Consider the following 26,535-nt stretch of genomic DNA (forward strand, 5'->3'; position numbering starts at 1 on the left):
TTTGAAAATAAATTTGAATTGGTTCGTATACTTCGTTTCGAATCTGAAAAAAAAATTTTTTTTTGGGCACCTTTCGTGAAAAAAAAAATAAGTGTTTAAATCACGTACACCCTAATGTGCATTCCATGCAATACAACAAAGCGTGCACTCTCTTTAATAGCAAATATTTCAAATATGCGCTCGCACTCACATTTAGTGCTTGTTGCTATTGCACCATTATCAGTGCTGCCCACTTCATTCTCTTCATCTTCATCATTATCTGGTGCGAATGTTGGTAGTTCAACAGTAATACGTGTACTACTTCCGTTACTGTTAATGGAACTACTACTACTGCTACTGCTATTACTGCTACTGCTACTGCTATTACTGCTGCTGCTACTGCTATTACTGCTGCTGCTGCTGCTAGATTCGTCATCATCATCGAAATCGGCGTCAAAATTGGTACGTGCCCGATTGGCGGTATTACCTTGCACGGCAGTACGCAGAATAGTGGGCCCCAAAGTGCGTAATAATTTTGAAACAATACGATTTACTTGATCATCGACTTGCTACAACAACATCATATACAATGCGGTGTTGTCACTTTTATGTTTTATTTGATTATTTCGAACGTTTATATTTTATAGTATATCGACGGCTGAGCGGAACATCACCCTAGCTCGGCTGCCAGTTTCAAATCTTTATATCTCAGAAACGCCCATATCTCAGAAACGTTTTCTTCATTTACGCCCCAGCTAATATCAAAATGTATTGAATTTGACGTCGGATAAGGCATTTTTGAAACAAATTCTGAGATAGGGCGGTCGAAAAAAAATCCCTATGCAAAAGATTTCTGAGATAGGGTGATATTCCACCCTATACCCTCGTTACAGGTCTTTAGGATGGAGAAATAATACATACAGGATATGGGACGACAAACATTTTTTTTTGGCATAGTAAAAAGAAGAAACACAGTAGGTGCAAAAATTATGTAGGTGATTAGGTATGTTAGAAGGATGAAAAAACCTTATATACACATTTCAGATAATAACCTCAAAATCCCTACATGTCCATAAGTACATACACATATACTGATGAATGTTTACCCTTATGTTTTCCGAACATTGACCGGGAAAGTATTTTCAAGAGAGATACAACATATGTATGTTAGCAGCAAGAGTTTGGAATCTTTTACGCGAGGTAATTTTCTGGTGGATTTTTGGACGTTAAACCAAAATATTAGGACATTCGATGATTAAATGTTAAAAATTCGTCCGGAACATCGACTAGTGTAAAAGAGCCGTTAGAATACAGGAGTATAGATGGTGATAATTTTTCATTATAGGTATGATAACATGCTTGTTTGAGTATAACGCTTTTTCTTCAAAGTTTTTTCCTGACATGTTACCTCAATTAAAATTATGATCCAAACATGTGGGTTAATCTTCATTACCAACTTGATACGGTATTACTTCGATAATTTCGATCAAGTTTCCTAGTTAACCGTCTCGTTGTAAAAATATAGTCTTTCAATATGAACATCGCCGAAAATCAGCATTCATTATGTATTGCGAATATTGAAGGCGCATTAGCTATAGTTTTTTTTTTTTCGAAATTAACAACATATGTTTGAAATATATCAAGAATTTAAACTTAAAATATTCAGGCCGACAATTAAGACCCAGAAATGAGTTAAAATTTTTGTAAAAGTCTTCCGTACTCCGAATCTGAAGTAAGCTTCATATTTTCTAAATTGCTTCTGGTTTTGCAGATATTCATGTCTTCAATTTTTGTTTTCGGTTATATTCATTAATTCGAGAAGTCGGTGTCCTTAGTCAGATTCAATGAATATAGTTTTTTTAAAGGAAAAGTTTTGAAACATTTCTGGGTATGACATTTTATCAAATTTTGTTGTTGTTCGTTTTACCATTGAGCCTCAAAGTCGGGAGTAGCACAGCAGCTAGAGACTCAAATCGTAAATGAAGCGAATAAGCCCCTCAGAGAAACCATTTCTACAAAGAATGTAGAATGCTACAGAGTAAAGAATGGAAAATGAAGTACGCAACAGAGAACGTATAACTATAGAGAATCGCCAACAGAATAATGGGAAACAGTAAACCATCAAATCGCTAAATTCACCACCATTGGGGAAATTTGACATGAATTCCGTCAATTTCAACAATAGAAAAATGTTATTTTGATTTAATAAACACAATTTCACTATTTTTTAACGTTTTCAATGACTATTTTGTGAAATTTCAGCGAAAACACCACGTTTTTTGCTAATCTTCAAGTAGGTAATGTGCTGAATTACCTACCGCCAGTTTGACAATTTCTATTGCTCTCCGTCGTTGGCGATTCTCTACAGCTTTACTTACGTCTCTGGTATGCAACACTTTTTGATGTTTTATTTCTGTTCAAACAAATATTGCTGGTATGTTGTTGCTGTTGTTCTTTCAATCGGAGGTCGTATTTCAAAAAACTGATTTTGCAAACAAATGCTCATGCGCAGGAGGTTTTAATTATGTGTATAGCATATTTACGAATTAGTTTTGCGTCTTAAGAAACATGCGTGCATACGTCTTGCATTGTTGCTCGTTATTCAGTGACTAAACCCCTACTTCAATTAGCTCTAGGCATGACGTTCCGTCTTAATCTTTTTGAGATTAAGACCGCTATTTTTTGAAATCTGGAGGTGGTGCAAAACACGTTGACTTGTTCTTAACCTGAAATTTGAAGGTTAAAATAATTAAAAGCTTCTGCTTCCAATTTTTCGCCTGGATAAAATTTGAAAAACATAAACTCTGTACATAAAGTAAAATATCTGGATAGTTCAGGCGGATCCAGCGCATCTAGCAACCCCTTTAATCACTGATTCTAAAATAAGTTGAGGAAATATATAAAGTATAATTCAAAACGGGATTGAGGTTTATGCGATCTCTCATCTATGGCAGGAATCATTCCGCTCACAGACAAATTTCACTTTAAGGTCTTTCAGTGTGTTAAAGTTCGCCAAGAAATGTGGCAATATGGTACATAAATAACTATCACTGAGCCCGATGGTTCGCTCTTAGAATTTTGTATAAGGTTTACTTAAATATGAGACGATATTACGTTTTATAGGGTGGTTCACACTTTAGTAGTTAGTTAAAATATAAAATAGCTAAAACATATGACACTTACCATCATGATTCGACAAGATGAAATTTTCTTTAATATATTGGGTTTTAGTAAGGTGAAATAAGATGAAAAACATTTAAATTTGTGTTTAAAGTTAGATGACAAAAGAGGAACAAAATTAAACACAATCAAAGAAACAACAAACAAATTCTAGTTACAAAAGTTGTGAATGTCATATACCATCTGCAATAACTAAAACTGTGATTTTATGAAGATGAAAGACTTTTCAATGAAATAATAGAACTAACAAATGAAGACTATAGATGACAAATAATATTACAAACACACATATTTATGTAAAATTAAAATAAAATGGGGCCAAAATACAACTACATGGGCAGACTAAGAGCAGATCATGAAGGGTTCAACGAAATGTCATAACAAAACATAATTCAAATAAAATCAAATCAAATCAAAATATAGGTCATAATCCAAGTAGCTAAAAGTGACAGAACAGCAAGTGGATGCACGCTTCTTTCCACGTTATAGATGATCTAGAGATGTCTTTGCGAATCGAAGTTAAAGAAGTGCAACATAACGTACACTGTGGTGAATATGGCGATCCGTGGTGAATTACAAACTACACATAATACTATTTTTGTATAAATTTATGATCGTTTTTGCAGTAGTTGCTGATTAAACGATTTCCTTTTGAATTTTTTTGTGATATTTTTGTTGCTGTTGTTTTTGTTGTTTGCGTATGAATGAAATTGTTGTAAATGCGCTTGTACGTCGATTACTTAATGGAAATATTCCAAAATGCATTCGTTTATTGCACTCTACTATGAGTTGTACTTATTGTGAGCGCATGTTGCTGTCACGGTATTGTACTTGTTGTATAATTAATGTTGTTGCTATTTGCTGTTTTTTTTATAATTTGTATCTTTTTTAAACAAAAAAGCCAACGACTTAATTGGCCACCGGTAGAAGTTTTGTAATATTTGCAGTTGACGTTAAATGGCTTGGTGAAACTGCTTGCGTTGTTGTTTTTATTTTGTTTGTAATTGTTGGTGTTGTTGTTTTAATTTGTGTTGAATTTGTATTATTTCTATTATTAATAAAAAGATTTGGTGAATTTAAAAAACGATTTATATTATCATCGATTAAAGCAACAAACTGCGTACGATCAACATCATCAACAGCAAACGGCAACGAATTAGTTTGTGTTTGTTGTATTGCTTGTTCTTGTTCTTTTTGTGTTAATGAACGTGTGAATGGTTTTTATAATTGCTGTTCTTCTAGTCCACTATCAAATGTACCCAGATATGTGGCTGGTATTGATGGTGTTGGTAGTGTATCTGTTGTTGTATTTAGAATGTTCGAAATTGTTGGAGAATTGGTTGGGATACTATAGGTTGTGGTTGGGACATCAGGGGATTTGGTTGAGGCTCTAGTAAAGGAATTTTGGGTTTCAGCTACAATTGTGGTTGGTTGTTGTGTTGTGTTATTGTTGTTTCTGTTACGATTAGTACTACTTCTACTTTGACCTTTATTTCTAGGTATTACTAGTATGGCATCAATGGTTGTTGCGGGGAATGTGGATGGTTCAATTGTTGTTGTTATTATGGGAACGGTTGTTGTTATTATGGGCGTAGGAGGGGTTGTTGTAGTTTTGGGTGTTGAAATGGTTGTTGTGGTTGTGGACGTAGGAATGGAAGTTGAGCTGGCTGGAATGGTGGTAGTAGTGGATGTTGTGGATGCAGTGGTAGGTATCTCCATAGGTTTGCTAGTGGTAGCACTAGTTGTTGTAGTTGTTATTTCAGTTGTAGTCTGTGGGCCCGTCGTTGATTTCGTAGTTGTTGAGCTTATTGTTGTAGGCTTTACAGTTGTTATTATCGCCGTTGTCCTTGTTGTTGTTGTTGATGTTGATTGTGTACCAACATTTGTTGCTTTTTCTCCTCCTCCAACTTGCGCGTAACTCACTTTCTTAAGTGGATCAGTTGTTGTTGTAGTTGGTGTTACTTCGCCACTTTCAGGTGCGAAAGTTGGCAATGCTATATTGACGCGTGTTGCATCATCAGCCTCACCATTGCTGCCACTTTGCGCGTTTGCATCCGTCTTACTAAATACGCTATCTACATCCTTGGGATTAATGTCATTGCTGCTGCTGTCATCATCATCTTCGAAATCTGCATCGAAATTTGAGCTCTCAGTTGTGGGTCTGTTGTTACCGAGCAAGGCAGGAAGCAGACTTGGTCCAGCGACACGTATTACTTGACCTATTATGCGATTAACTATGCCGTCAATTTCCTACAAAAGGAGTTTAGAAGTGACAACAAAATCGTTGTTTTATTTTTAATACAGTGTTTACAAGTTATTTTTGACGGTGGATGAACGAAATTTTTGCACCGGAATGATTATTTTAAACAAGGATGCATTTTTTTAAATCCTGAGTACGCATGTAACGGAATCTAAAAAGCTGTTTTAAATTCGAACATACCATGACCAATAGTCTGCACAATGGCTGCGTCAAAATAAACTCTACGTATATTACTCTACGTTATCTCAAGAGCCTCATATCCTTGTTGCTCTTTAACATATTCAGTTCATAATCTAGTTAGATTTACTACAGTGAATCTTAACCTAGTTTAACAAAATAAGAACAAGCACTCCCTGCCACTTATCAACAAAAGTGAACACCATTCCAAATTTCCTCTATGCACCCTTAATGCATTTCTTATTTTAGTGCTTAACATACCACTCTTATAGGATAGTCTATGGAAGTTTTTAAAAGAAAATGAAATCAGCACGAGATGCACATACCGTACTCTTATGCGGTTTCCGAAGCATCACAAGTATTCACACTCCTAGTATCTACACTGCTTTAGTAGAAACACAAACAGTTAAACCTATAGTTACTACAACATGCCCCCCTAAATACTGTAAATGCGATGAGCAAGAGCATGAGAGAAACAAATGCAATGTGTGTGGATGCATTTTATTCGCGACGCGATCGCTTACCGCGTGTGCGTTAACTTCTTAAATAGTTCATTATGCCTTCGACTTAAGCAGAAAAGTATCGCACGGAAAAAAAGTACCGAAAGCGCATTGTTTTGTGTGAACAGGTCATTTCACTATACTGCACAAATCCTAACCTTTTAAAATCCTCTCCGGTCTAAGCTTCTGTTACCTATAAATATTGGTTGGCCAGAAGACTAGAACGGAATGCAATCTGCTGTTCGTATCACTCTCATCTTCAAGATATTGGTGCGTCTCCACAATTGTGCCTGCGGGCCACCAATTAGGTTCAGGTTCATATTTTCATTAGTCAACGATTCCTCGGGTATTTGGAATTGACACACCGATTATTTTGATCACTGGTTCGCTGATCCATCTGTTGCTCAACTTCGGCTAGTCATTCATTAATAGACAGGTTATTTGGCAATGTTTCCCAAATTAATCCATCCATTAAATGATCCCAAACTGCGACTATCCCCATAAAATTGTCTAATGCATTCCCGAATTGAAAATAAAAGGCTTCTGGGATATTAAGGCATTGTACGTGAAATAATTCCGAAAAAGCCATAAAACAGCACCAAAAACTAGAGACCCTTACTCCAAATACTCCCGAATACAATTTCAAAAAGAGACTAAGTGATAATTAAATTTAATATGTTAACTTATTATATGATATCGGTCAATTCAGCCAAAACTGAACTGGTTCTCTTCACTAGGAAATATAAGATGCCTGCGTTGCAGCTGCCGGTGCTAGCGGGTACTACCCTGACGCTGAGGGACTCTGCCAAATACCTAGGAGTAATTGTGGATAGGAAACTATCCTGGAGGGGAAACGCTCAGGAGCGTGTGAAAAAAGTAACGGCGGCTGTTGCGCGAAAATCGGGACTATCACCGGATATTACCCTATGGCTCTACACTTTTGTGGTTATAACAATCCTTTTATACGGGGCATTGGTCTGGTGCACGAGCCTAGATTCTAAGTCAAACCTACGGGCACTCCAGAAGGTACAAAGGAGTGCTCTAGTCTGCGAGGGGAGTGCACTGCGCACCACCCCTCTTTCGACATATTCTTACTGGAGAGAAGAAACCTCGCAAGAACATAATGGTTAGTGCTACATCCGAGTTATAAAGAGCAGTTTCCACTAGCTTTTCAAGGCCAAACTGATAATTTTACCAAAAAGTGCTATCTATTTTTGTTACTTTTTCTTTTTTATTGTACAATAGTTTTATCAATTACGTCAGTGCATTTTCATGCAACGGACTGACAGTCGAGTCTTGCAGCGAAGGTTAACGAAATGCCTAGAAGGGCAATGTAAACGTAGTCAAATGACTTCTTTGAAAGTACGCATTTGCGGCCAGTGTAAATGCAGTATTATTATAATCTGGAACTACATAGATGTCGTATATCCAAAGATTTGCACCGAGATATGATATCATGCGGTACATAGTTGTTTCCGAACTATACTCATCAGGGTTACCAACTCAATACTTTTTTGTGAAAATATATACATATTAAAACAGTGTGGTAATAACAGCTTTAAAATCTAGCACGGATTGTTTTTAAAGGTAAAAAACACATATTATATAGGTACTAATACTAATCGGGTGATGCATGCGGTTATTATACGCTAAATGTAAGTTTAAATATGTGTATGTATGTATATATTTTCTATATATTTTTTTTTGCTAAGCTCTAAATAATTTTTGTGCTAATTTGACAGGAATAATAACATTTAATGCTGCTATTTCAATTAAGTAAAGTCCAAATTGTCTAAATATTTGCAGGGAAATTGTGCATTCTAAGAATTTATTAAAAAAAAACTGCAAAAATTCCAAGTATTGCCAATTAAATTGTGTTTCAAGCCAATTACATTGAAAAGCAAGACAATAGCTGTAAAGTGTTGCATCTTTTGTTTGGTATATTTTTTTTTATAAATTTCGATATTACAATTTTGGTTTTTTCAATTGTGTTGATCATCCTTCGTTTCACTTCACTACTCATTCATTTCTTTTCTTACGCTCAAACTCAGGATCTGGCTGAAATTCTATTTCTGGAATCTTTTCTGTTTCACCACTAAGATCAGCACTACCATCAGTGCCAACTATATCCACATCATCGTTGAAATAAACTTCACTATTTGAATCTTCATCATTATTTTTTGGGGTAGCTGTGGCCGTATTGTTTGTTCGTTGTCCAGCTCTTGAATTTGGATTTAATGCTGTGCCCAATATAGCAGGACCAATTTGTTGTAGTAAACGATTTACATAACGATTTATCTCAGAATTAATGGTCTTCAGTTATACGAATCGCCAACATGAATTTATGAAATCAATTGATCAGATTATGAGAAAATAAGGTAAGATTAATTAAAAGAATAATCCAGAAATAGCTACGGGTAGAACAATTAAGGTCTTCGAAACAGTATCCAATATGCCCCAGAGAAGTTTGAACTCCTCTTTTAGATTAATATAGTTTCATTGAGCTGAAAGATACGCAGCTTTTACGTATTAAGAACAACAGGTTATCTTCGTTGATTGTTTGGTTAAACCGACAAAAGTCTTCAAGTGAGGCATTGATGTAATGAAAGCGCCACAAGATTCAACCAAACTTTAAACAAGTTATTCCATCATTTCTTATTTATTGTAGAGTGCCGCCATCCAGAAATGTTGTTAAAAAAAATTTCGCTCTTTGAGAGCTTAATAAAATTCGATGAAAAGAAAAAACACGCAAATACATATACAGATAAAATTAGTCACTCGATTTGTTGGCTCGGAACACCAGACCAACAGACCTTCTAATTCGAATTAATAAATGCTCTATAAATGGAAGTGGGAGGGTGGATGTGGTGGAAGTCAGCAAGGGAGTAAGAGTGAGCGTATGAATGTCAGAGAAGGTGAAAATAGAAGTCGAAATGGGATTGGGAGTTTGAGTGAGAATGGCAGTGTATGGGGAAGGGGAGTTGAAGGGGATGTAGTTGTATGGATGGGAGTCAAATTTGAGTCATAGACAGAGAGAGATATTGAAAGGGATAGGGAGAGAGGAAGGGTGATGGAGATAGAGGAAAGTGGAATAGATCAGAAATTGGAAGGAAAGTTGGACAATAGAGAAGAAGAGGACCGGAAATAAAGGATAGAAAATCCAATTTTCGGATAGGACAACGTCCGCCGGTCTACTAATGAGCTATAAAACACTTTGTTACTTCACCAAAGATTTACTGAAGGGCAAAACAGCTGTTCGAAACTCCCCCTTTCCTTTTCGGGAAATCTGGTTAGGTCCTCATTCTTGAATTGGCCAAGTTTCCTCGGTATCAAAGGCCGCCGTCATTAAATTTTTTGTTGAAATGAACCCAAGCAATTGCTTACACGTAGAGGGAGTTTATCAACTGGTTGAATTTGGTCTGTTCGATGAGTTTTCTCGCTAAGGTTTAGACAATGCAGTTTCTTGCAACAACTTGGTTACATCATGGCTGTTATGCATAACGACTCCACCTCGTTCAATGTTAAATTAATTAGAATTTGCCTGTTCTAAAGCGATTTGACTGCCAAACCAAGTCGATATTTTTAGATATTAGGCTAGTCCGAATAGAGAAGAATACTGGATTTCAAGGGGCCACCTACCAGTGACGAATCCTGTTTCTAAGTTGGCGGGGCTCTGGCGACCACAAGTTCCACACCGAGCCTTCTGATCGCTACAATAAGAAGAAGAAGTGGAGAGGGTATCAAGTAGAAAGAGGGAGAGAGAGAAACCCTCGATAGTAAGAGGAGGGAGATGCTGCGAGTGAAAGAAAAAGTTTGCAATCAATCGACGGAGATACGCCTGCTTTCAATAGATGGGTAGGACCCAGTTCGAGGGCCGTGAGTGAGACAGCCGCAACGACAAGATTTTATTAATTTTCCGAGATGGTGGATAACTGTTGTGGATTGGACAGACTGACCGGACTGATCGTAACGTAAAATGACCCTGAAGATGGCACAAAACTGAAATCAGTGTAGCGAGGAAGCAACTATCCCGAAATCTGCAAGTCACAAAGAGGATGATATGCCAACAACAGAGGCGACGGACGATATGGGTGAAAAGTGCAAGACAGGTAACAACAAGACTCCATATTTCTCGGAGGGGTCAAAGGTAGGTCGCAAACTGACTCCGACTGTTCCCTGACTGTTGTGTGAATTTATCGTACCAATTCCTTTGGGCTGAAGTACATGTAAGGAAATCTGTAGGAAAAGAACTACTCAGATTAAGAACCGAGCATATCGCGACCTTGAGATGGCTTTTGTTAAAAATGGTAGAATATAGTTATGTGGCGATCCGAGTATTTATGAAACATCGACCCTCATATCTGGTTTACTTTGATTCATGGACGGGCTACTCATGCCTTATACCGAACTCAAATTATATCTGCTTAAAACGCAAAAAAAAAAAAAAAAATAAACAAAAAATACCCGAATCGCAAATGATTCGCCCGACACTGTAAGCGAAGGTGCTTGCCACCTCAGCTCTTCATATCAGATAAGAGCTAATGAACGAATGTACCTCAATTAACGTCAGATCTGCTAGTAAAATTCCTTCCTGAATTTCGCAAAATACGTCAATTACACACACCTACTGTTTGACATGTATGAGAGAATAGTGAACATCTTTATGGGTACATGTTGAATTATCATTTTTTTTTAATGAATAAATAAACATTGAAAATGAATGAATTGAATAATAAACATTCAACGACATTGTGAATGAGAGAAGGCGTTAATAGTTGGCGATTTTGGGCGCTTTCAGCGAAAACTAATTTTGTTGATACGTTGCAAACATGTTTCCATCAGCTGATTGATACAAAATTTGTTCACTGAACGTCGAGTTCAGTCAACTGCCAAAGGAAATAAATATAATTATATTTTGAGGCAAAGGTCAAAGCACTGTCAGATAGCCGAATAAACACGTTCAGCGAATGTAGCAAAAAAATTGTATGCCCAGCATATATGTAATACTCCTATATTGCTAATAGAAAATGCTCGCAATGTGTTTTGAATTCGAAATAAAAACAAGGCAGCCTATAAAATTTTGTGATTGTAGCAGCATTCGATTATTGAACAAAAACGTTTAAACAGCAAAACAAAAACAAAAACGTTTAAACAGCAAGTACCTGGGCGACCGAGCTTTGCTCGGCAAAGTTTCGTTGTGCTGGCAACGTTTCTCGAGTATCTTCATGCGCCGAATTATTAATTTCAAACATTTTTTTAGTTATACACTATGAAAGTCTCACAATTTTATTACATTCCAAAAACTTGTAAATTTCACGAATGACAACTATCAGTTAGTTTAATTAAATGTCAACTTAGTCGTTTTCAAATTGAACATATGCCTCTAGTGTTCAACGGTAGCAAATTACCATGGTGAGATATCTTTTTGCTATGGTGAGAAATCTTTCTAATAGTAATCTGTGAGAAATTGCAATTATTTATTTCATATTTACCAAAAATATGCATTTTAATATATTTTGCTGGAATTTGCCACGGTGCCTTGATATTGCATTTCAATTTTATTAGCGTGTGTGAAATTAAGAAAATTAAGTCGAATCATGTGTAAGATTTCTTTACGAAGATTTTTAACTTTAATGTTCTCCTTTAAAGCTTTAATGGAATATGAGTAAGTAGAGTGCTATTTCGTCTAACTACCCCAACCCTAAATGGCAACCCTACTCAAAAATGTCCCTATTGTTATGCGGAGTGAAATGCATTTCGTTTGATACCCATATCGGCATATCTCATGCAATTTTTTTTTAATTTCGAACAGGTGGAAACCCTAAATGGCAACCCTACTCAAAAATGTCCCTATTGTAATGCGGAGCGAAATACCTTTCGGTTGATACCCATATCGGCATATTTCATGCAATTTATTTTTAATTTCGAATAGGTGGCAACCCTAAATGGCAACCCTACTCAAAAATGTCCCTATTGTAATGCGGAGCGAAATACTTTTTGTTTGATACCCATATCGGCATATCTCATGAATTTCTTTTAATTTCGAATAGGTGGCAACCCTAAATGGCAACCCTAATAAAGAATGCCCTATTGTAATGCGGAATGAAATACCTTTCGTTTGATACCCATATCGGCATATCTCATGAATTTCTTTTAATTTCTAATAGGTGGCAACCCTAAATGGCAACCCTACTAAAGAATGTCCCCATTTGTAATGCGGAGTGAAATACCTTTCGTTTGATACCCATATCGGCATATCTCATGCAATTTTTTTTTTAATTTCGAATAGGCGGCAACCCTAAATGGCAACCCTACTCAAAAATGTCCTATTGTAATGCGGAGCGAAATACCTTTCGTTTGATACCCATATCGGCATATCTCATGAATTTCTTTTAATTTCTAATAGGTGGCAACCCTAAATGGCAACCCTACTAAAGAATGTCCCTATTGTAATGCGGAGTCAAATACCTTTCGTTTGATACCCATATTGGCATATCTCATGCAATTTTTTTAAATTTCGAATAGGTGGAAACCTTGTGAAACATTCTGAGTGGCAAAACCTAGGTAGAAAGTCTTAGAAGGTGATACATTATCTCTGCGCCAAATTTCAATTAAATCGGTTGAGCCGTTCCCGAGATCGTTCGGCTATACAAACAAACAAGAATTGCTCGTTTAAAGTTATATAAGATATATCGGCACTCTGATGTTTGGGAATGTACCTAGCCTTTTGTAGCAATATAGGAGTATTACATATATGATGTTCAGTAATTTGACGTTAAGTACCAACCGTTGAGTGGGTGAAAAATACTTAATGATGTGTTCAGAAATTTACCACTCAACGATTGATCAACAGCTGTGTTTGCTGGAAGCACCCATTTTATCTTATTTTTTGTTGATATCTTAGAGTCCAATTTGCTATGCATCACAGATTGCGTATGGAGACAGTGAATAATTAAATTATATGAACATATAGATATACACATGCATATATGTAAAGGAATATACAAAAGTTGGCAAAGCTAAACCGGAGGTGATAATTCGCTTAAAAGTTGCCTCCCGGTAAACTTTTCCTATTTAAGAAATACTTTGCAAAACTGTAAATAATTTATGGGCATTAATTTAAATGCTAAGGATGAACAATATTTTTTGTAAATTTTCTTTTTCTAAATGCTTACAATTGATGTTGCTTTAAAATGTACAGCATACCTTTGTTATGTCTGGGAAAAGCTCACGCAGTAGACCAATCGTTCGTTTATTTCGTTCAGCAATTAATTGTTCCTGATCTCTGGCACCAAGCGTTAAAACATCTAATTCCTGTAATAGAGATACAAAATATTTATAAAATTTTATTTGGACAAACAATTTCATCAATATAAAAGAAAAAACGTATAGAGCTTTTTGAAAGATTGTTTTCTAATCAGTAAATCAGTCCCAAAGCGGCACCCATAACTCATTTCAAAAACCCTATTCTACAAAATGCTAAAGCACTCACATTCAAAAACAGCAAATCATTTCAACACCACAATAAAATAGGTGAAAGTGTTGTCTATCTTAAGACAAATAGTGCGACTTTGAGTCACTTAACAAAAATAATAAAAAAAAATATCACGCAAACGACGCTTACAGCGTTGAATATCTTGATTATGCAACTTTTATAGCTAGCAAAAAACATTAAGCTTTTTTTATCGCTTGCATTTGCCGACTTTATAGGATGTGGACATTTCAATATATGTACTGTTACAAAATAAGTGCACGAAGCTGGTGTTCACTGCAATCCACTTGGTAATATTGTAATATTGGTGCTAAAGTTTTTCCACGAAGATTCATTGAGGGTTTTGTAAAGCGCTTTAAATTTTCTTTTTTGGAAGCTTTCTTCAACTACTGAAACAGAGTTGGGCATTAATCACTGTTAAAATTGGGATAATGATAACTGTAAGAAAAAGTGATTTCTATTACGATTACTTAAGTTTTTACGATTACAGTTATCACCGAATGCAATAGTGGGTCGGGTTCCTGGGCACAGCTTTAATAACGGGTTGGTGCTGCTGGGATTGGTACGAGATGGAGAGATATACATACATTATTTATTACACATGATTAGCGTTGCCAAATGTCCCGTATTGAACGGGACATCCCGTATTTTTCAAAAATTTTAAAGTGTCACGCCGGGAAATGATATGCCCTGGCATTTTCACAATATCAAAATTAATAAATTATAATCTGGCCATATTTGCGGCTTCGATTGTATTCAGCTCATGCAACTCTGTAAAGAAGAAAAATTCATCCCTACTGTGGTTCTGAATATTGTCAATGTTTGACATTTCGCACACCTAAATATTCATTTTGTATGGGGAAGTGTTGTGTTTTAAAATAACGTATGGAAAATGAATCCATAGAACATTGAATTCGCATTAAACACAGTAAACGTATTACTTGTTAGCCTGTTTAATAAAAATATTTATTATAAATAACTGAGTTTAAAAAGTTTAATTCTATCTAAAAATTATTTCGCCGAATGAGCAACCCATACAAATATATAGGTAATTCTTGTTTCTCAGTTGTCCCGGGAAATTTTTAAAAATCCCGGGAATTTGGCTCAAATTTGACGTTTGTCCCGGGAATCCGAAATAAAAATCTGGCAACTCTACACATGATTCAGAATTAAAGTTTGTCATTCAGAATTACTAATTAACTATTCATCGGTCATAGTGCATGTTTCAGTATTCATTCTTTTTTATTTGTCAATTGACTTTCGTCTCTTATCAAGCATCATTTAACTCTCTCACTCATTAGTCTTTATACATCGCTTGAAAGTTTTCATCCATCCTTCGTCATATTGGCGTTTATTCAGCGCCCATAATTCATTATTCGTTCTTTGCTATTCACATTTCGTTATTCATCTTTTTTTGCATATTTTAACGTAATTTATATTGTCATTCATAATTTATTAATTACCCTTTAGCATTCATTATTGATCGTTCATAACTAGTTCTTGATTATTCATTTTTCAGCATGGCAAAAAAATACTTGACGCTGTTTCCCTCCGAGGAGATTGAGGTCCAGCTTCTCCTCCAAGCTTCGTTGGAACTCTCCTCTTAATTTTCCCTTCAAGTGGGTAGAACGAGACCTACATGTTTTATGCCAACTCCGAATGGCACCTGCATTTTCACAAAGAAGCTTTTCATGGCAGAGATACACTCGGAGTGTTTGCCAAACCACTGCCGAAGGGCGACCCCGCTTAGAAAATCTTTTTTCTAATTTAAAAAAAATTATTATTTTTTGATGTTGCTTTGTCCGGTACTTAAACCTATGACCCTTGGCGTGGTAGGCGCAGCCCACTACCATCACATTACGGCGGCCGGCGCTCATCATATTTTTTGGATATATAATATTCTAAAGTAGCCATTCAAAAGAAATAAAGTGAACTAGGAGGGTGTTAGTTTGATCGTATATGATATAAGCCAATGAGACTTGGGAAGGTAATGATTATAGAATTTTTAATCAGTATTCATCTTTCATCAAATGCTACTAATACTGTGTGTCTCATTTTTATAAATCGTAACATTTTTTTCTTAACTTTTTTTTATCATTCTGCATTTTTTTCATCAAAAACAAGCTTTTTACTAATCCCTCTTAATTTTTTATTTATCATAATTTTGCTTCATCTCTCATAATTTTTAATCGACATTCACAAACGTTCTCTAAATTTTAGTTCATAGTTCATGATTCCTTATTCGTAGTTCATTACTCCCCTTTCACATTTTTTATTCATCAATCGTAATTTTTTAATTCGTCATCTTCTCTTCTACATTGAAATATTTGTCATTCGAAATTTCTTATTTATTACTTTTTATTCATAATTTTTTATTCATCATTCACAACTTTTCATTAAAATTTGTTATTCATCATTCATAACTTTCTATTCATCATTGATAACTTTTTATTCATCATTCATAGGTTTTTATTCATCGTTCACCACTTTTCGTTCAAAAGTGTTATTCGCCATTCATAAGTTTTTATTCATAATGTCCTTTTCCTAACCGTTTTATGTTCGCAAATTTTTATTCATTATTGAACACTATTTATTACAACTTTTTTAAACATGATTTATAATTTTTTAGTCATCATTATAATTTTTATTCGTCATTCATAGCTTTTTATTCATAATTTTTTTGTTATTCGTTACTTTTCACTTACTCATCAAGATAATTACCTTTTATAAAGCACGACTTAGTTTTCGCTTTAAATATAATTTTTCATCATATCGTAATAATCACTTACCATACCATATTTATTACGCATAATTCACTTGCAATCATTCATCATTTATTGAACTTATAAAAGTTATTAGGGAAGTAAATTATTTAATGTCAAATCAAATAATTTCAATAAATTATGCATGTACGTTAACTAGAGACTTTTACAAGTTTACAAAAAAAGTGAATGTAAAAATTATACAAAGAGGTATAAGGTACATAGTGAACTGTATTTAAGGTATTAATATATTTATGTAAATTTTGTTATTTACCTTTGTAAATATATATTTATTTATTTGAAGAAGCACACCAGCTGCATTTGATAAATGACAATAAAAATGGTTTGAAATTAAAGATCAAGTTACTTTGTTAACAACTTAATTCAATTACACTTAAATATATGTATGTAAATACATATATATTGTATATTGTTGGTAAGCTGTAATGACAATCACATCAGTCGTGACACCACAAAGCTATGACTAATTGAAGAAACAATAAATCTTGTAAAATGCCTAAATGTTGTGGGTTGTGAGTATTCAAGTTCATTGAACATTGAGTGAACAAAATGTTGGTAAATATTAACAAACAATACAAAATTGAAACCAAAAAATCAAATAAACACATTTGTATTACGTAAATGTTGCATATGAGCAACTGGACACTAGACACTAGAGAAGTCCCCTTTAATATTGGTTCGTATCAATGCTAATACGAACTAACGAACAGCCAATTGAAATGTATTTTCATATATTTTTTTATACAACAATTTCTAATTCAACCTTAATTCATTTTTTACATGAATTTTTGAGTACAATTTTTTGATCATAACAAAGCTTCGACTAGCCACAATGAATGCTACATGCAGTTTCCAATTATTAGATCAGCAACTGACGTACCAAAGTATGAACCTCAGCAGTCAATGCAACAAATGTTTTAAAAACAAAAACAACGAAAATGTAGTTGTTTATTGACGCTAATTACTTTGGCACGAGTTCGAAGTGAAATTTAAATAGAAATAATTATGCTGAAATTAACACTTTTATCTATGACTTGGGCTTCATTGCTTAATGATGAAGTTACTTGACTGTTTCCGGTAGGAAGATAGCTTGAAGGAGGTAGGATCACTGCGCCTAATGCCTCAAATCCGTAGTATTTAAGCTTCTTTTCTTAAAATTACTATCGCCCCCCTCTACTTCGATGTCTCTCATATTTGGGATTTCGACCACAGTGTTTTAAAAAATACCCCGCTTCACTGACAGTGTGTTACTTAATACTTACCAGAGTGAAGTTACTTGACTGTTTCCGGTAGGAAGATAGCTTGAAGGAGGTAGGATCACTGCGCCTAATGCCTCAAATCCGTAGTATTTAAACTTATTTTCATAAAATTACTATCGCCCTCCTCTACTTCGATGTCTCTCATATTTGGGATTTCGACCACAGTGTTTTAAAAAATACCCCGCTTCACTTACAGTGTGTTACTTAATACTTACCAGAGTGATTTGTGCTGAAACTATGCAAAGCAATATAAAGCATCATTTATCTTGACCTGGGTATTATTAATCGTTGCTTGTGGTAATCACAAAGGACTTAAGATTAAACAGAGGTTAAAAATTGCGGGAGGTGACATTACACCCAACGAAGAACGATAGTTAGCTGCTTGTGCGATAACTGAAGCCAAATGGAAACACTATGAGATTTTAGCCTGCAAGAATTTTTTCCAATCACACGTGGTTGCCACTCCTCCCTTCTGTGCAGAGGTGGGTGTCTATAGAAACGCCTTATGAGTCGAAGTGTCTTTATCTACTCGCATGCGATTGCCTAGCCAGCGAAGCAGATCCGATATATATCTGCCCAAAGTTAGTATTGCGCATCATTAAATCCTGATTGTTATATCAGGCCGCTTTTCTGCTCAACATTTTTCCGAAGCATTTTCAGGTTTGGTGTAGCCTTCCCGTATCAGCGTTGCCAAACGTAACGTTATGGCAGACAATTGAAACTCCAAATAATTTACTGATCGCATCGCAAATAACCCGATCCATACAGCGTATCCGTAATTAATTCGCTATTAATTTTTGCACCAGAAAAAAAAAAATTCCAAAAATTTCAAATAAAAATTTGGGAGAATTGATTTTAACGTGGCCACGACTAGGGACCGGAGTCGGTCCACTGTGAGTGTGGACTGACTGTGCACAGAACTCTAAATTTTATAGTACGAAAAAGGCGTTCAATATGAATATTATATTACTTTCGAATGTAGTGATTGATTCAAAAAGTTTTTAAATGGCTTACAAAGTATAAATGGACTAGCGAATGATGAACTCTACAGTGAATTATGAATAGGAGGTGTCGTGAGAGCATTATATATATATATATATATATTTTTTTTTATATAACATATTAACAACAAATTATATCACACTACTTCAAATAATGTCGTATCACATCATATAGCATTTTATCGTATGATACAAAGTTAGGCATCACATCGCATTTCACCATTTTGTGTTAATGCACGGCATTAATTCAATTATGGAATACAAAACACATAATATTATGCGGCAGCATGTCTTGTTATCTCTGAAATATATCTCATCATTTAACATTCCATTTGTTTATATAATAAAGTATTGCACATCACATCATATCTTATCATACATTGCATAGTCGATTAAATTTGTATTCTTTCATATCGCAACAGCCATTATTATATTTGAATTTATCAATTCCGTGTAAGAGCATAATAAAAAATCAAATTATATAAATACTGATTCTTACTTAATTTTGGCATAAGAATTAATCATATCACTACATAAGGATCTCCAAAATATCATACCATATCACTCAGGTTTTAATACCTAATACAAATCACATCAGAATTACATCGCATCAGCCCACTACCTTAAGGAGTATTAGGTCTTTCAATTTTAGTTTCATTAATTCGAACTTATGGGAATGATTATTTTCAATCTTTTAATTTATTATAATGTTGAAATTTATTTTTATATTAATTTTTATATTTCCTATTTGTTTCATAAAAAAAAATTTTTGAATTGCATAAATTAAAATTCGAAATATCATATAGATTTTATTATATCGCATCACTCAAATTATCGCATGATATCAAACCATCGCCAAATTTATTATCGCATAACGAGCACAACAGCATGCTATGCGTAAAATCTTATCGCAGTTAACAGTATCACATTACTTCATAACGTTATGTAACCATATTACATAATTTGTATCTGATCACATGAGACCAAAATATATTAGAAACCCTCGACACGTTATCACATGATATAAACCGAAAAAAGCAAACAGTAGCATCATATTTAATTTGATCATATCACATCGCTTTGTAAAATAACGTGATTCACATCATAACAAATAATTTGATGTCATACAGCTTCATATCGCAATTTAAGTACGTATATCTTGATGTAAAATCATATCAGAAACATATTGCCTTACACTAAACGTCTGCATATGTCGCATCGAATCACTCACTTCTTACATTTAGTCATATCACATCGACTAATATACATCAACATAAAATCATATCATATTACTCGCATGTCATAAAATTATATCAATTCAAATTCTTATTTGTATAGTTGAAAATTATAGCATTTTCAAAATACTGTTACCGCTAAAACCCTTCCTGAATGTTTGAAACAGTGTTAGGCATATGCGAGGTCTCTTGACAGACTTCAGGTACTCGCTGCAATTCCGGAGAAACGATTTGTTTCTACTCTCAAAATTTCAGTTCGACTCGCCTTAGCTCATATTTAGAGTGATTCCGTAGCACTTTGCGATCAAAGTTATCGACTCAAATAGTCTATTTGATGACACAATGATGGTACATATTGAAAAACTCAGGGGTGAGAGGGTTAAATAAGGCTTCAGATACGTAAAAATGTTTTAACGTTATGGTTCTTTTTGCGTAAATACGAATGTCAGGGTGCAATCGTGCTAGATATTTTCCCGCAGTTGGGTATATAATGTTAAGTTGCATACGATCTGTTTTATTTGTTCGTTCAAAGTAAGTGTAATCTTAATATTTTATCTTTAATAGTGTATTACAGCTTAAAATATATAAGGTTCGACTTAAACACGATAATTTATTTTTCACAATATCGAATAAATATGCTTATTAATTTGGTTTCTATTATTAAAAAATATATTTATGCACATATGTACTACTTAAAAAGCCACCGAACTACATGTTCAACTACTTCTATGAATGCGACCCTTCATTTTAAATTACTCGTTCTGGCGTGACTGTAATCGTAAATTTTTACGATGTTTTACAGAAGCGGCTTGCTGCTCCTCAAATGGTGTTTAGCGTAAAAAGTTACAACTAACTCGAAGGAAATCAGGAGATTGATAGTGTGTGTTGGCCGTCATAGCTGTTGATCACTAAATCGCGTTTACAAGTCATAGCTCGTTGAAAATTGATGTGATGCTACGGATGAGAGTACTCCCATTTAGAGAGAGAAATGAAATGCTAACCAAACAGTTTCTGTTGAATACCCAGAAACCTGAGCATCCCAACAGACATCTGATTGATGAGGCTACACCGCCCACGGACTTAATGGGTAAAATGAGAACACAGCCGTATGAAGCAAAAAAGAAAATACAGGCAGGTCCTCAGTGATATCCACAAACAGGCGTTAGACCTCTATGGCGGGAATTGCACAGCGAATACAGTACTTAAAGAAAAATACACAGAACAAGCAGAGGAAAAACGCACTCTCCCTAGGGAAACGCGCGTCTCTCTAGCTCAACTTCGATCTGGGTCTGCAACAGGTTAAACTCTTACCTATCCAGAATCAAGCCCGACATGCAAAATATATGTCCTGCTTGCAGTGTATCCCTACATGACACCAGCCATCTCTTCAATTGTATTGTGGAACCAACGCCCCTAACTTCCCTCTCATTATGGTCCTCCCCTATTCAAACAGCAAGTTTCCTTGGACTCCCGTTAGAGGACATTGATGAAAATTTGTGATTGGTCGCACCTATTGGATGGGCCGAAGCACTGCTACAACAACAACAATACAACTGGTATTCTAATGTTTTTCAGTGATTTTAATTTACAAAAAAAAAAAAAAAACGCTAAACCAATTAATTTGTTAAAAAAATATGTTAATTTATTTTGCGGAAGTATTATATTAGAATTAATAAGATCTTAAATTTATTTTGCCGTTCGAATGTTTAACCTTTAAAAATCATTCAAAAGCAATTTAAATAGAAGTTTTTCATTTCATTGCCAATTTGATATCAGCAATTTTGTGTACAAGCAAACTTTATGGGATCTATGTAGACAAATTTATGCATCATCGCTTGCATTTACCCCTCATTTGTTATTCTGTCTTGTTAACAATGTTAAAGTGTCATCAAATTTGTGACTGCAATGAGTTACTGTTTTAAATCAATAAAAAGTAATACAGTGACATAAATTTCGCACGCCCATATTTGCTCCTACACATTTTTTTGCGATTTGTATGCAGTGATCTCTGGTGTTTTTTGTTTTATACACAAACGACTTTGGCTGCAGCATTGGATTATGGAATGCGCATTGATTTTAACACCAACTAAAAAATATTTGTCATTAGTATTATGTTATACCCTCATTTTACCAACAGTGCCATTATTCCATATGTACTGGCTGCGTTTGCACATGCGCATGCGTACGTAATTATCGTATTTTATTTCATTTAATTTTATTTGCTTGCTTTTGCTCGATCATTCCACAGACAGTTACTTAGTCGTCCACAATTTTAAAAAAGTCGGTGAAGGTCACACAAAAATTTTGAATGCAACATTTTTATTGTAAATCCATTTCATTATAATAACGCTTACGGCAATCGACGTACGTTATGGCATTCAAGCGTATCTTGTAGAAGGGTCACATTCATAGAAGTAGTTGAACATGTAGTTCGGTGGCTATTTAAGTAGTACATATGTGCATAAATATATTTTTTAATAATAGAAACCAAATTAATAAGCATATTTATTCGATATTGTGAAAAATAAATTATCGTGTGTAAGTCGAACCTTATATATTTTAAACTGTAATACACTATTAAAAATAAAATATTAAGATTACACTTACTTTGAACCAACAAATAAAACAGTCTAAGCTCGTATGCAACTTAACATTATATGCCCAACTGCGGGCAAATATCTAGCACTATTGCACCCTGACATTCGTATTTACGCAAAAAGAACCAGAACGCTAAAATATTTTTACGTATCTGAAGCCTTATTTAACCCTTTCACCCCTGAGTTTTTTTTTCAAAATAAGGCGGGTATTTCATCAATACGACGGCAAATACTGTAATATGGCTAAAATATAAGATGTTTGGCATAACTGAAAAATCGGATATCCTTAGCGTTATCCTGGGATATATAATACCAATAACATTTATAGGTGCGATGCATAAATCCCAATAATACCGAAAGCACCAAAAAATTAAATAAAAGCTTTTAATAAAAAATAATTAATTTCACTCTTTATTCATGTTTCCTCTGAAAATTTAAGTCACTTGCAAAAAGAAGCAAAACATTTTAAATATAAAGCATTGGTTGCATCCAGAAAGGACGTATTTGGTCCTGGGTTCCTTATTTTGTGAGGTGCAATGAACGCATCGACGACGAGAAGGCTTGACAATAGGAAGATGATAGCCAATACTTAGACGTTCAGTTTGTGATCGCTTTGCTAGCCTTCCACCATATTGACATGTTGTGAGTTTTTTTGCTTTATTCCTCCGGATATCATTGAATGGGCCAATGGCACAATAAATTGAATGAAAGGAATTTTACGGCGTTGACGTTGTGTAAATATAATCCGAGCGTTAACAACATCTAGCATTCATTCTTACTCCAATAATCAGCAATTGATGGTAAGTGGTTGTAGTGCATTACCAAAGTGACTTCTAAAAAAGTATAATTTCTTACTCATCGGTAAGAGAGCGCTTTGCAGATTTTTCTCTGTTTAAATTTTGAATAATTTGGTTTGTGCACTCTGCAATACGTATATGTAAACTTTTTGGGAAGAGTTTCCGGAAAACGTCAAGCTCTGAAGCACCATGAGGAATGTCAATAAGAACTTCAGCCTCTTTTTCTACCAACATTATATACTTCGGTTCGAAAATGACGCCTGCGTCAAACTTTGCCCAGCTACATTTATTACCAAATGACTGATCTTCACAGTTATCTAAAGAATTAAGTTGATCGCTTATGTCTTGACCGTCATCGTCATCCAACTCCAATTCAGGAGAAGATTCATCACCTGATTTGTTTACATATTTAGCGTTTGCTAAAGGAACTTCCACATCTTCGTCATCGTCATCCGATGGTACATAGCTAGACTCAGATGCACTAAAATTATTGGCCATATCCTCGCTATCGTCACTATCGTCTTGTAGGAAATAATAATCAGCAATTTCTTTCTCATCCATTTTTTAATTTAAAGTTATACACATGTTTGAAGTTTGCTGGGACATATTGTCCCAGTAGGGGCGAAAGGGTTAAGTCCGATATTAAGCTAAAACGCTGTTCCACTGGTATGATCTAACGCTTGTTCGCTTTACCGCTACTACGTTTTTGCGCTAATTTGCTCTAATGCTCAAATTCCTTTACGCTGTTACAGTTTTACACCAGTAAGTTTTGCAGCCGCCACGATTTTTTGTTAATTCGATTTAACGCTGATTCGATTTAACGCTTGTACGCTACTACACTGGTACGTTTTTACGCCGCAAAATTTGGTTAATATACACGCTTGTATGCGTATTAAGTTATGTATTCAGTTGATTGACTTGATTTTTTAAAAATCATTTTTTTTAAATCAAATAAAAGAAACTGGTGAGATTTATCTCTGAAGAGATTTTAAGGCTGAGCTTCTCTTCCAATTTACGTCATGATTCCTCTTAACTTATCCTACAAAGTGGCCTGACGAGGCCTTAATGTTTTACCCTAACTCAAAACGAGATCTGAAAGCTAGTTCAATTTTTAGTGATAAGCTTTTCATGACAGAAATACACTCAGAATTTAGGTATGGTAAACAGAGCACACTACCACCGTACCACGGCGGGCACTGAGGCTTCACCAATTTTAATGAAAATGCAAGGCTAATGACACCAACACGCAGTTGAAAATTGAATTGAAAAATTACTTCTCAATTCCGTTTTAAACATTTATATGTATGTACATATATACTCTAGAGTACCCGCAGATTTTTTTCTGCCCGAAAATTGGTTTGCCTACTTTCAAAAATTGACCCTCGCTTCCGCTTTTCACTATCTATCCCATTCTCTTCTACTCCACGTTCCATGTTTATACTCAGCTAAGCAGAGCTCACATAGTTTATTAATTTTGTTCGCATAACGGTACCCCGTAACGGCATAAACTAATCGAGATAAATATATATATCAAAATGATGTGGGCGAAAAAATAAATTCGTTTAGCCATGTCCGTCCGTCCCTGAACACGATAACTTGAGTACGCTTTGAGGTATATTAATGAAATTTGGTATGTAAGTTCCTGGGCACACATCTCAGATCGGTATTAACAAAATCGGACTATAACCACTTCCTCTTTTTCGATATCAAAAATTTCGAAAGACCGAAAAAGTGCGATAATTCACTACCAAAGACGGATAAAGCGATGAAACTTGGAGGTGACCTTATGACGCAGAATAGAAAATAATAGACGAAATAAAAACAAATCTTTTTTAATTTAAAAATTTAACAAAAAATTTAATATCTTTACAGAATATAAGTAAATTATGTCAACATTCCACTCCAGTAATGATATGGGGCAACCAAATACAAAAATAAAAGAAAATTTCAAAATGGGCGTGACTCCGCCCTTTTTTATTTAATTTGTCTAGAATACTTTCAATGCCATATGTCGACGAAAAATTTACCAATCGTGAAGAAACTTGGTAAGGGCATAGCTTCTATGGCGATAACAGTTTTTTGTGCAAATGGGCGAAAAAGTTGAAGCCACGCCGAATTTTTATACACAGTCGACCATCTGTTCTTCTGCTGGGCCGTTAACTCGATAACTTGAGCAAAAATCGATACATCGTTACTAAACTTAGTTCACGTATTTATCTGAACTCACTTTATCTTGGTGTTAAAAATGGGTGAAATGCGATTATAACCAGGACCACTTTTTTGATATCGAAAATTTCGATAAATGAAAAAAAAAATGCCATAATTCTATACCAGATACGATAAAAGGGATGAAACATGGTAATTGGATTGGTTTTTTTTAAGCAAAATATAACTCTAGAAAAAAATTGTAAAGTGGGTGTGACACCTACCATATTAAGTAGAAGCAAATGAAAAAGTTCTGCAGGGCGAAATCAAAAGCCCTAGGAATCATGGCAGGAATACTGTTCGTGGTATTACATATATTATTAAATTAGCGGTACCCGACAGATGATGTTCTGAGTCACCCTGGCCCACATTTTGGTCGATATCTCGAAAACACCTTCGCATATACAACTAAGGGCCACTCCCTTTTAAAATCCTCATTAATACCTTTAATGTGATACTCATATCGTACAAACACATTATAGAGTCACCCCTGTAGTGGAATCCACTAACTTTTTTAACCAAATTTGCGATCGCTTTATTTGCGAATCCATAACTATAACGATTTCGTTATTCAGGAACTATTTTGTATCGATATTTTTTTATCGACGATCAGCTGTGTTGTTAAATAAACGGCAAGTAAATTGGCTGCGATAAAAATCACGAAATTAATATTTCTGGCAATTTTAGTTAAAAACGAAAATCGGAACTTTAATTAAATACTTTCAAACACGAAAAGCTGCTTCATAAATCAAATGTCATTTGAGTACTTGGCGTACGTTTTATCACAAGATGAAAAATTACTAAATCCATCGCCAGTGGACAGATAACTTTTTAGACAAGTAGATGACCCATTCCACTTGAATGCAACAGAGTTTCGGAAGCTGTACCGTCTAACCTCAGACTTGGCTCATGATATTATTTCTCAACTGGATGGTCAATTAAGACAAGAATAACTGTGATGTCAAACGAGAAAATAAAAGAAATTAATACCGCATTTACTTACCTTTTTCTAAAATATGTAAAATTTCACAATAATGACTTTTAAAAACAGTATACGGAATTTATATATT

General features: G+C 34.7%; 2 protein-coding genes across 3 annotated transcripts in view; both read right to left on the reverse strand.

The window, feature by feature from the left end:
* Positions 1–26,535, reverse strand: part of LOC137251371 (uncharacterized) — a 116,054-nt gene that overhangs the window by 15,801 nt on the left and 73,718 nt on the right. For both annotated transcript variants that reach the window (XM_067785816.1, XM_067785817.1), the window contains exon 3: positions 13,303–13,410. In XM_067785816.1, coding sequence (XP_067641917.1) covers positions 13,303–13,410 — 108 coding nt within the window. The remainder of the gene's footprint in view (positions 1–13,302; positions 13,411–26,535) is intronic.
* Positions 424–10,322, reverse strand: LOC137247803 (uncharacterized). The gene is made up of 5 exons (XM_067778750.1): positions 10,299–10,322; positions 8,136–8,409; positions 5,858–5,874; positions 3,703–5,409; positions 424–548 (listed from the first exon to the last, which is right to left on the reverse strand). The coding sequence occupies exons 1-4, from the start codon at positions 10,320–10,322 to the stop codon at positions 4,381–4,383; spliced, it is 1,344 nt and encodes a 447-aa protein (XP_067634851.1). The 3' UTR covers positions 424–548; positions 3,703–4,380.

This window comes from Eurosta solidaginis, chromosome 4, assembly GCF_040869045.1.
Source record: "Eurosta solidaginis isolate ZX-2024a chromosome 4, ASM4086904v1, whole genome shotgun sequence".
Lineage (NCBI taxonomy): Eukaryota > Metazoa > Arthropoda > Insecta > Diptera > Tephritidae > Eurosta > Eurosta solidaginis.

Excerpts from the sequence above, each read along its gene's own strand:
- LOC137247803 (XM_067778750.1), bottom strand. The coding sequence starts at position 10,322 with ATGTACTTCAGCCCAAAGGAATTG. Across the intron at positions 8,410-10,298 it reads ACTTCAGCCCAAAGGAATTG|ACCATTAATTCTGAGATAAA; the intron begins GTACGATAAATT and ends GTATAACTGAAG.